The sequence below is a fragment of the Sesamum indicum genome, linkage group LG5 (assembly GCF_000512975.1).
Source record: "Sesamum indicum cultivar Zhongzhi No. 13 linkage group LG5, S_indicum_v1.0, whole genome shotgun sequence".
Classification (NCBI taxonomy): Eukaryota; Viridiplantae; Streptophyta; class Magnoliopsida; order Lamiales; family Pedaliaceae; genus Sesamum; species Sesamum indicum.
This window is the reverse complement of record NC_026149.1, coordinates 15,629,809-15,641,881: the sequence shown is the minus strand read 5'-3', so window position 1 is coordinate 15,641,881 and position 12,073 is coordinate 15,629,809. Positions and strand designations below refer to the sequence as shown.

At 43.4% G+C, this 12,073-nt stretch overlaps 1 protein-coding gene across 1 annotated transcript; it reads right to left on the bottom strand.

Annotated features, from left to right (window-relative positions):
• Positions 9,275–10,977, bottom strand: LOC105162663 (anthocyanidin 3-O-glucoside 6''-O-acyltransferase-like). Its single transcript, XM_011080747.2, has one exon. It carries the CDS (start codon positions 10,960–10,962, stop codon positions 9,511–9,513), a length of 1,452 nt encoding a protein of 483 aa, XP_011079049.1. The 5' UTR covers positions 10,963–10,977; the 3' UTR covers positions 9,275–9,510.

Below are 12,073 nucleotides of genomic sequence, written 5' to 3'. Positions count from 1 at the left end.
CGCCCACGCTCCAAAACACTGGAAAATCAGTTATTTCATTGTTCTCACTACCCATGCTTTGTCTTTCCCAAGGCAATAGATCTTCGAGGCCCCTCCTCTCGCGCATATAAGGCTAAGGACGACAACTTTGTCCTCCTTGCTGGAAAAGTTGAATCCCACCCCCTATGGTTGTCGTTCTTTAATTGACGAGAGATTGATGGGGCATTTCGACCTAGCTCCTGTACCAAAACCCTTGAGGGATTCCTTAGATATTTTATTTCTTTTTATTCTTTTTCTATCAATGCTTTCCATTTTTTATGTTTCTTGGAATGTTGATCCTTCATGTTTGTTTATGCTTAGAAAACATAATGTTTACCAAGTTGATGTGGGATCATGTGATGGGGGGCCGTTCTGATGGGACCCCTACTCCGAAGTCTTCCAAAGGGGGCCCCACTTCCAATGACTCAAGAGGCAAGCGCCCTTCTTCTTCCTTTTCTTCCAGTCCTGTGGCAAGGAGCTCCTCCAAGAAACCTCGCATAGGCTATACGAGGGCACCTCCTTCTCGTACCACCTCAATGCCTCCTCCTGCTCCTCCTTCCAAGGAAGAAACGGATGCTCCTCCGTGGTGTTCCCCTGTGCCTTGTACCTGCCTCATAGCCACCACCTGCTTGATCGGACAAGGGAAAATCCTCCCTGGTGGCGGACTTGAGGAGAGGGGCTTTGCCTCCTAGGGACAAGCAATTGTTGTCCCCTCTCTCAAGGGCAGAAGTAGAGGAGATGGGAACCCTCTATATCTTCAAAGTACCTTCCTGCCTATGTTTTGTGTCTTTGCCTTTGTACCTTCTTGTGACAGTTTTTGCTTTTCATAGGCCGCCTTAGCTTATGAAGAACTCTCCTCTAGATCTCAAGGAACTCCTCCTATTTCCTCGAATGACGCTCAGAATCGCAAATTGGAGAATAGGCTAGAGCACCTATCAAATGAGAATGCTAAGCTGAGGGAGACCAAGAAGTAGGCAGACCGCCGTTAACAGTTAGAGAGGGAGGTGAGGCAACTGAAGAAGGTGGTGGCCAGCCACGAGACCATCTTGAAGAAAGCGGTGGAGAAGGCGTGATGTACTTCCCCTACTTCGAGGAGGGCAAGAACTACCTAGAGGCCTGTTGGGAGAGTCGTTTGAAGGAGTTCAAGGGGCCCATGGAGTATCGGCATGAGGTAGCCACGATAGCGGGCCCTTCTTTGAGTACGGTTTCATTGCCTACAAAGAACTGTTCCAAGCTCAAGGGTAGTCTTTCCTTAATCTCGCCACCGCCTTATACAATGCACCTAATCCCTTTGTGGAACCCTCCATCTAAGGGGAGGGAGTTCTCCCCCTAGACTTAGGTTAGTTTTCTTTTCTACCTTCTCTTCATACTTCTTTCTACCTTTGTGTTGATCTCTTGCACTATCTTGCAGAAGGAGATTTGGACAATCTCTTGGGGGAGGTTGAGGCAGGAGTAAGGAGTCCCCTAGATGAAGATGCATTGATGCCACAACGGAGGATCTCCAAGGAGAAAGTGCCTCCGAAGGGAAGGGAAAAGGGCCTCCTCAGGTCAATGATGCAGCTCCTCTTACCTCCCTATTGCCTGCTGTTGATGCTCTTCCTAAAAAGAGACATTGCATTGATCGAAGAAGAACTAGAAAAAGATCTCTTTATTACTTTGAGAAAATAATCGTTGGTTTGACCGACGAACTACGTGGGAAAATGGACCTTCTTTCTTTGATTTTCAGCAATATTTTTGGAAAGTAACAACAGAAGACCCTGCCTGTGGGGAAAAAAATTAATAATGTAATGTGACTGCTGGTTTGGACGAAATAATTTACTTTCCTTGCTTTGCCTGCTAAGATATTTCTAATTCGCCCTGGCCACGCTTTAAGGCTAGGGGCTTGGGAATGCGATTCGGTTAGTTCCTTCTTCCATACTTGCTGCTTATCTTGTGGAATGAGGCTACTTTTTTGATATGTTGGTACCAACAATTCTTGTTATGATTAGGGGTCCCCTCCCAAGTTTTTGAAGAGAGGCCCTCAAACTTCTTTGGAGAGAAGGTTCCTTTTGCCTTTTCTTTCATGAAAGGTACCTCTATAACGCTGCTTGGCTGGTGGTTCCTTTCATCCTTCATGAAGGGTACCTTCTAGGATTTCTAGATAGGAGGGTCGCCTTTGACTCCTTTTTTGAGAGACATCTTCTGGAACTTTCTAAGTAGACAGGCAACCTTTTCTCTTCTCGTGGGATGCCTCCTTAACTTTTCTCATAGGGTAGTATATCAAGAAATACATGTTTTCATAAGAAGTATTGAAATATAAAGCAAATGAGGGCTTAGGATGGGAGCCCCAGGGGGTCCCTTTAATGATGAAGCCTGTATGAGCTTTGGCAGGACTTACTCCTAAATAATTTTTATGCCTCATCTCAATAAATGTAATACATCATACCTTTTTTCAGAAGGATGTCTGTAGAGGTAGACTTGGTAAAGGGAGCCTTACAAGATGACTCATTTTGGGATGTCTTCGGGAGGATAATTTTTAGACGAGGTCCTTCTGGAGGACCTGTTGGGAGCCGCCCTGCGGGAGGACATTTTAAGAAGGGGTCTTCAGGGGGACTTATTGTAGGATGCCCTATGGGAGGATATTTCTAGGGAGAGTCCTTTCGGAGGACTTATTATGAGATGCCTTGGGGGAGAAAATTTACAGAGAGAGCCCCTCAGAGGATTTATTATGGGACGCCTTGCGGGAGGACATTTTAGGAAGGGGTTCTTCAGGAGGACTTAGGTTGAAGATGCCTTTTGTAGGATGGGACACCCTACGCGTAATACCACTTGAGGTTATGAATATTCCAAGATCGTGATAGCGGATGTCCTTCAAGGTCTCCGAGCTCATAGGCCATTTTTCCTACTGTAGTTGTGACCTTGAAGGGCCCTTCCCAAGTGAGATCTAGTTTTTCCATCGATTTTGGTGTATCCACCATTCGTAACACAAGGTCACCTACTTGAAGACTTTGTGTCTTCACCCTTCTGTTCTGGGCGTTGGTCAAGGTGCTTTCATATCTTTTGATACGAATGAAGGCCTTTGTCCTTAGTTCTTCGATGAGATCCAGGTTTTTCTTTCAACAACTTCGTGTTATCTTCTTCGGTAAAATGTAGTATTCTGTGGGAGGGTACCCCCAACTTTGCTGGGATGATTGCCTCGGTTCCACACACCATGGTGAAGGGGCTTTCTCCTGTGGACCCTCGAGGGGTTATACGATATGCCCAAAAGACACTGATTAATTCTTCTGTTCAACTTCTGTCAACTCGTTCTAGTTGTCTTTTGATTCCTTGGACGAGTATTCAGTTCGTGACCTCCACTTGCTAGTTGGCTTGGGGTTCTAACATTGATGTAAATCGCTGCTTGATGCGCAGGACCTTATACTAGTCTTCGAATTGCCGGCCATTGTCTGAGATTATTTCACAAGGTAGCCCAAAGCGAAAAATGATGTTTTTCCATATGAACCTCATTATCTCTATTTTTGTAATGCAGGCAAGTGGCTCAGCTTCCACCCACTTGGTGAAGTAATCAATAGCCACTAGCAGAAATTTTCTTTGGCCAGGTGCTAAGAAAATGGTCCTACGATGTCTATCCCCTATTATGCAAAAAGACAAGGTGACAACATGGTTGTAAAGGGCTCTGCAGGTTGATGTACGAGGGAGGAATGCTTTTGAAACTTCTCACATTTGATCACCAACTGCTTTGCATCTTGTTTCATGGAAGGCCAGAAGTAACCCATCCACAATGCCTTATTGGTGAGCACCCAAGTGTATTTCTTAGAAGATATGCATCCCTTTTGACTGGAATACAGATCGAAGTAAAGGATGTGTAAAAGACTTTTTATATAGGATCCCTCCTTATAGTAGAAAACGAATAGCTCGGGCCTTTAGCCGGGCAGCCTCCCACCTATTGTCTAGAAGGCGTCCTTATTCTAACCATTGGATAACAGGATCCTCCAGTATTTTGAAGAGGATATAGCTTGAATACAATTGGGAGCTTTTGGTTGAGGGAGGTATTATATGGTGATGCGCCTCGTTCTGCAATCTTCTAAAGCACTGGGTAATTTAGAGATGCAGTCGGCTTTTATGTTTTCTTCCCTTGGAATTTGAACGATTTGAAAGCTCGAAAATCCTACTTTGAGTTCCGCTATCTACTTTAGATACTAAATCATATTTTCTTCATTAGCTTTGTAGGAACTATCCACTTGCTTCACAACTAATTGGGAGTCGGAATAAGCTATCACATGTCTGGCTCCCACATCATGCTCCATCCTGTTACAAGTGCTTCATATTCAGCCTCATTGTTGGAGGCTTTGAATCTGAACTTAACAGCAAACTCCAAGTCTTCTCCTTGTGGTGAGGTGAGGACTATGCCTCACCATTACCATGGAAAGTGGACGATCCGTCTACATGCAACAACCATTTCTCGACTTGGGGGTGGCTTCTTTAGGTGTTCCTGCCATCTCAGAGACGAGGTAGATAGGAGATATCGTATTCTTTCCATTGCCCATTTTACTAATCATGCTGAGGTATCTGATCTGTCCAGTGTTTGCTTTAATGGTAGATTGGTCTTCACACTGATAGGATGTGAGAGGAAGCATGGACGCAGCCTCCTAGCAGTGTGACAAATGCGAGGGCATCTTTTCTATTAGAGTGTATCATCCTTCTGCCCTATTAAGGACCTTGCTGATGCAATAGATCGGCATTTATTTTCCTTCCTCTTCGTGAATCAAGAAGAAGCTGAGGCTTGAAGAGTGGATGATAGGTAGATATAGAGAGTTTCCCAATTAGGTATTGCTTGAGGTTCTCAAAAGCTTGTTGGCAGTTGTCCAAATTGAAATCATTTGCCTCCCGGGGAACTTTGAAGAAGGGGCAGGCTTTTTTATGTCGATTTAGAGATGAACTGGCTCAGTGCAACCACCCTCCCAATTAGGCTTTGCATTTCGTTTTTGTTGGATGGAGCCTTCATGTCTAGGATGGCTTTGATCTTAAAGGGGTTGGCTTCAATCCCTCTTTAGGTAACCACGAACCTCAAGAAGCTCCCTCCATTCACTCCAAATGTGCACTTTCCAGGCTTGAGCTTCAATCGATGTTTTCTTAAAACTGCAAATGTCTCCTCAAGGTCTGCCACATGATCCTGGGTTTTCTTGTTTTTTACAAGCATGTCATCTGCATAGTTGTCCACTAAGCGTTGGTAGGAGGCTCCGATGTTCTTTAGGCCAAATGGTATGACCACGTACCAAAAGGTTCTAGCGATGTAATTAAACTGACTCTTTTACGGTCTTAGGGAGCTAGCATTATTTGATAGTACCCTTGCAAGGCGTCCATCATGCTTAAGATTCCACATCCAGACATGAAGTCTACCAGTTGGTCAATTCGAGGAATAGGATAAAAATTCTTAGGGCATGCATTGTTGAGATCTTTAAAGTCAAAGGGCATTCTCCATTTTGCTTCTGGCTTAGGCACTAACACCACGTTAGATAGCCAATCGAATAATTGTATTTCCTCAATATGGCTAGCTGTTAGTAGTTTGTTTACATCCACCTGGATTATCTTGTCCTTTTTAGGCCTAAAGTACCTGTTCTTTTGCTTCATTGGCTTCATGTGGGGATGGATATTCAGGTGGTGATTTATGACGTTTGGATTGATCCCCTCTGAGTTTTGGGGAGTCCATGCAAAAATGTCTGCATTATGGCGTAGGCGTTCTATTATTTTTTCACGGGTTACATCTTCCAGTTGAGAACCAATGCATGTGAAATTTTTTGGATCTCTAGGTATAATCACGATATTCATTAGTTCTTTCATTGGCTAAACCTTTGAGGGTATCTTCTCATTTTCACTATTTTTGACATGGTCTTTTTCGCGTTTGTTGGAGGTGCATCCTTATCGCATTGGTTGGAGGGTGCCTCCTTGTCATGTTTGTTGGAGGGTGTCCCTTTGGGATCTCCATCCCTACTTCTCTTTCGTTCCTTACGCATAGCTTTCACATAGCATTTACGAGATTGAAGGGGATTCCCACTTCTCCTACACTTCCCGATGTAGGGAATTTGATTTTCATGTGGTAGGTGGATATTACAGCTTCGAAGGCGTTGAGGGTAAGCCTTCCTAAAATGACATTGTAGGCCGAAGGGGTATCCACCACTAGGAATTTAGCAGGCATGTTTTTCAAGTAGCGCCGGTGCCTAAAGTTAGAGGGAGTGAGACCATGCCCCTGGGTAAACTACCTCCCCTGTAAATCTGTAAAAGGATGTGTTCACTGTTTCCACAAGGGTGTCTCCTAGCTGCATTTGGTCGCACGCCTTTGCAAATAGCATGTCCGCAGAGCTTTCGGAATCTATGAAGATGCATCCCACTTCATAATTGGCTAATAACGCAGTGACGATCATAGCATCATTGTGTGGGCTTTTGGGACTCGAATGTTCCGCCCTCCCAAACTGGATGAGGGTGGCATCCTTTATGGCTCCGACATCCCAAACTTCCTTGATGATTGTGTTGTGCGTCTCTCTGACTTGTGCTTTTCTAGCATGGTGGGATTTGCCTCCAGCCCTCCAACAATCATTCGTATAACCCCCTATCTAGGAGGGTCGTTGCCTTCAGCTTTTCCTTCAAAGATATTTGTACGCTCTTCGTTGAGCAAAGATTTCAGAGTGGAGATCTTCACTTCTTTTCCTTTTGTTCGCTTCTTGCTTGATATAGGGTCTCGTTCCTCGAATTTTCTTCTGACAAATGTACTCCAAGAAGTACCAATTTTGGATGAGCATTTCTATCTCATTTTTAAGTGCCGACATTCTTCAAAAGTATGACCATAATTATTGTGGAAGCTGCAAAACTTTTCCGACTTGGGACGTTGGGGTTGTTCTCTCCACGATCGAGGGTGGGGGAGCAGGCCTATTCTTTCGACTGCCATGAGGGCCTGGGTAATAGGCACCATAAGAGGGGTATAAATGACATGGATCCTATGGAAGTGTGCCTTCTTGTCCTTAAATTCGTCGTGTTGTTCTTAAAGGGGGCCTCTTCCCAGCCTTTTTTCTCTTTTCTCCCCGACTTTCCTTCTTGGCGGCCTGTGCATCTTTCATGTTAATCTACTTGGACGCACTAGCCAAAAGGGCATCGAATTTTGAAATAGGGTTCTTGGCAAGGGATTTGAAGAAGTCCCCGTCAAAGAGTCCTTGCGAGAAGGCACTAGCCTTCACCTCTTGTTTGGCAGAAGGTACTTCCAAGGCCATGGTGTTGAACCTTTGCAGGTACTCCCTTAGCAGCTCATTATCCCTCTAGCGTATGACAAAGAGATTGAGCTCCGTCTTTCGAAGCTTCCAGCTGCTGGCAGATTGGTGCAGCAAAAGAGACCTAAACTCCTAAAAGATTCCTATTGATCTAGGGGCAACTTGTTAAATCATTGTTGCGTGGCCCTGGCAAAAGTGGTGACGAAAACTCGACACTTGATCCTGTCCGTATATCTGTACAGCAGGACTGCGTTCTCGCAATGCAAAAGGTGTTCTTAAGGGTCAGTTGACCCATAATACTCAGCAATGGCAGCGGTGTGATAGTTTGCAAGGAGCTCGTCCTCCATCATGGCATCTGTGAAGGGGACACCCTATTGTTTTTCCTCGGAACTCCTGCTACTTGGTGCTGAAATTCTTGGCCCTTTTGAAGGCACTCTAATCGAGCCAGCCATTGTTGGGGAACCTGCTGAGAAATGGCTAGAGGGGAGCCCTTTTACCAAGGTAGGCGGGGGCCCCGTCACAATGATGCCTTCTTCTGGTGGCCTTCCTTCCCTTTTTCCTTAAAGGGTGCCTGCTACCATCGTAGGGACAGAGCGAGTAGGGACTAGTATCATCATCTGCTTCCGAACAGCGTTGTAACTACTTGTTGGATTGCGCCCAACACCTAATGTAGTATCTAAGGAGATGCTTCGCCTTGGAGGGTCGACCAACGGTTCCGTCACTTCGGAGAGCAGATTGGAGCTGGAAAGGATGGGATGGACCCTCCTACCGGTGATAGAGAGATTTCCGCAACAACCTGCAAAGCCTGTTGTTGTTGGGTGTTTCCACCGTCTTCTGCTTGTTAGAGCGATTGTTGGGGTTTTCCAAGGTATCTCATGCCTTTAACTCAATTTTCCACAAACGACGCCAATTGATACGTGCAATTTTAGGATGGGTCCAAAGTTCTTAGATCTTGATGTTGGATTTGGGTCAATTAAGTGAAAGCTCTTAAGAAAGAGGACTTGCAAAATGAAAGGTTAGCACTCTGATACTTCAGTTAGTCCCGTATTTAAGAAAAAATAAATATAAGGATAAATTATAAAGAGAAATCGTGAAAGAAATAAGAATTTCGTAAGCGAGAATGTGAATAGCAATATAGCAGTAGAAGAATTCTTCTTTAAGTTGGCCAGGGGGTCCGCTGAGAGGAGCCCCTTGTATTTATAAAGGAGGAGTCCCTTTACGGCAAGAGTCCTTGAGATGCATATGGCGAGGAACGGGGGATAAGGTTGCATCTTCATCCGTTTCTTAAGCAGCTAGTCTTAGGGTGAAAGGGGAGTCCTACTTTGTGAGGACTGCTGCTTCGCAAGGGGTTCTCTTAGGGTGAGGAGTCCGACTTCTGGAGGCACCTTCCTCCCTCGGGCTAGGCTTGGAAAGGAGCAACAGGTCTTCGTGCTGGGCCTTCTTCTTGGGCCATGCTTAAATTTCACCCTTGGACATATTCTGGGGTGGGGGACTCCTCCTTAGGCTGAGCCTAGTGAGCCCTCCTCTTAGGCTAAACGCGGGCTCTCTCTCCTGGGCTTAACGTTTCTTCTCGGACCAATCGTACTTGAGTCATACGCATCAATTACTATTATGGCAATTTGTTTTTAAATAATAAAATTAATGAAAGGGGAAAATGAGACAATCAAAAAATGTTACGATCAAAGAATTCTTTTCTATAATAATATAGACATTTACATATGTGTATGTGAATATATATATACACACGTATGCATTCATGCCAAACGAAATAAAAACACCAAGATATGGTGTTTCTCTATGAAGACAAGCATTCGGTATGTTTTAACCTATTTTGGAGATAACTTGAAAATAAAATCAAATATAATGAATTTTGTGTTTTTAAACCTAATATCAAGAATTATCAATAAAATTTACCCTAATATTTATTTCATTTGGGGCAATTTAAGTATTCTAGCCACCCAAGTTACCAAATTTTGTCCCAGTCCAGTCGCAAACCAGAGCTAAATCCAACTTTCATGTAATTAAACACTAAGACAAAAGAGGGTTTATTATCTTGAATGAAACAAAAACATGTTTCCAGCAACCAGTAACAATATCTTCCAAGCTGCATAAACAATCACAATAGAGAAAGCAATGTTCTACCCCCATCATTACATGGAAAAAGAAGGAACTCAACCTCTTAAACTATGGTGCAATCATTATGCTGTTGCATAATTGTAGGAATCCAGTTAAAGCAGCAGCAGCAACAGATGACTTATGAACCCTTTATTCCATCAGCAAAAGCAGCAGCAAAAGCAGCCATAATCACCTTTGGCAAAGACAAACCAACCTCTAATCCTCCCTCGGAGGCTCCCGCCTTACACAACGACATTGAATAATTCTCTCCATCGATCGACAGTGTTTCCAGCTTTCTCACCTTGCCCCATCCAAAATCCGTGCTGTAAAGATCAACTCTGGCGGATCCAGACACTGCTAAAATGCGGCTCTGTACTACTGAACCGACTTCCGTAAACCAATTCTCAGCATCTGCATAGGTTTTCTCCACATCGTTTACCCTGTTTTTAATCACATCTGCTATAGCCTCAGCCGCCAGAAAGAACCCTTCATTCCCTACCATATCCTGATGCCGAATTCTTACCAGCCCATATGATAAGCAGTTTCCAAAGTAATTTCCAGGTAAAGGTGGATTCGAACGTGCCCGGGTATCCACTGCAAACAGGAAGGTTTCAAGCTCATCAGCAGGAGCAGCAGCAGCAGCAGCTCTCTCTTCCTCACCAGCTGTAAGTGATCTTACCAAACACGTCCAGATATGAGCAGCCATGACCACAAAAGATGATGTGTGAACTGAACCTCGATTTCTTGACAGAACGGCATCCTTCAGTTTCTTGATTGCAGATTGGTTTAGAACATATGTAGCGCGGACCCTATTGGTCGGTAAGGGGAAAGATGGGGGCTGCAAAGGAATTTCTTTGGCATGGTTCCAGAAAATAGTGTCCAATCCAGGGGGGACTTTCATCAGGGATCTATCAAAGAGCGGCAAAGATTCACCTTGTGTGATCAAGAGCTCCTCATCACCTCCATGTTTACTTATTGTAGCCCAAGACCTTATAAACCCCACAATCGAATTGGCATCGCCAGCGGAGTGATGGTTGGTGAGGCCAATACATATGCCACGGTCAGGAAACAGTGTTACCTGGACGGCTAGCAATCGTAACAGTTTGTCACCAGATTCATCAGTTATCAGCTGCAGCTGAGGCATGAAATCGTAGAATTGATCAGCATCTCGAGCATGATTTCCTACAAGATTGTCAAAATCATTAGCAGACTCGGCGATCGATACAGAAACAGACTCACCCGCCACATAACGGATTATGGGTTTCCTCTCGGTGTTTGAAGGGTAGACTAAATTGCCTGCAAGGGGAAGGTAGTGTTTGAGTGTTTGGGAAAGCGATTCTTTGAGTTTTGGAACGAGGGTCTCCAAGAAATAAGACTTAGAACAAGGGAACTCGTAGAAGAGAAGGCGGCGAATAGGATGAAAATGCAACCAAAAGATGTCGATGAAAGTCATCGGCAAGGAAAGCTCGGCCGCCCCGCCGGGCGCCGGTGAAATTTGGCAGCTTTCGAGGAGGCTGGTCATGGAGCTTGAAGCCGTAAGATGGCAGTCTATTTCAGAGGATATAAGGTCGTTGGTTATCGTACGTTTCATTGTAAAAGCTTATTTAATACCCTCTCACTCCTATCCGTTACCATATTATTTTTTGGTAAATTACATTGTGCTTCCCTAAAATATGAAAAATTGTATTTTGCGCCCCAAAATTTCTGGTGTTTTTGCATAATGCAACTTTAAATTGAAAAAAAATTATTTTGTACCTTTCAATTTACAGATGTTGGCAGCACGCGCCCTCTGTTCTTTACCAATAAATGTTCTTGTTGGAAAACTGTGTCAATTTGAATATGAAGGGTTTTCTTTTTCAATTTATTAGTCTTTCCTTCAATTATGTGCCAAAAAAAACTCCCATACCACTTTGTATTTTCAAAGAATATTTATGATTTAAATATCCAATTATCATCCGAAGAAAGGAGAGTTTTCTTTTCTTTTTTTTTATTCTATTTTTCCTTTAATTTCTTTATTACCTTTCCTCTCTTAATTTCCTTTATTTTCAACTATTTACTTAACAAATGCTTATCAATATTCGGCTTCGTAGGAGTAGGGAGAACATAATTAGCAAAAATACTAAATGAAAATAGGAAAAGAATGAAGGAAGAGAAAAATAGAGCCTGTTGGAGAAAGGCAAAAAGGCAAAAAGGCAAACATGAGGGAAATGATTACGACATAGTCAAATTTGGTGTGCAATCTATTGAAAATGACCAAGAAAATCCTTCCATTCAGGTTGCGACAATTGTTTAAGAACAAAGTTGGTCGGAAACTGTAAAAGATGATGATTATAGTTGCAGCAGTTGACTGAAGCAGATGAAGGCTTGGATGAGGAAGAAGCTATAAGTCATATTCAAGTTTCTTGCATTTTTATTACTAAGCACGAGTTTATTGTTTTGCTTACTTGTAGTCGCGGCTTGTATACTGTTATTGCTTCACCATTTCACGTTTCTATAAGTGTAAATGCAAGTTAGTTATTAACAGTTATTTGGGAACGTTGTATAAAGAGGGAAATCTGTAGCCTTCTTGTTTAAGTGAAGCAGAATGAGAGAAAAACAGAAACTCAAAATTGTAATTCAAAGCTCTGCAAATTCGCATACTTTTCAAGAAATTTCTTTCTTATTTTTAATGCTTTCGCTGTGATACTTTTACATGGTATCAA

Coding starts and splice junctions, on each gene's coding strand:
- LOC105162663 (XM_011080747.2), bottom strand. CDS start 10,962: ATGAAACGTACGATAACCAACGACCTTATATCCTCTGAAATAGACTGC.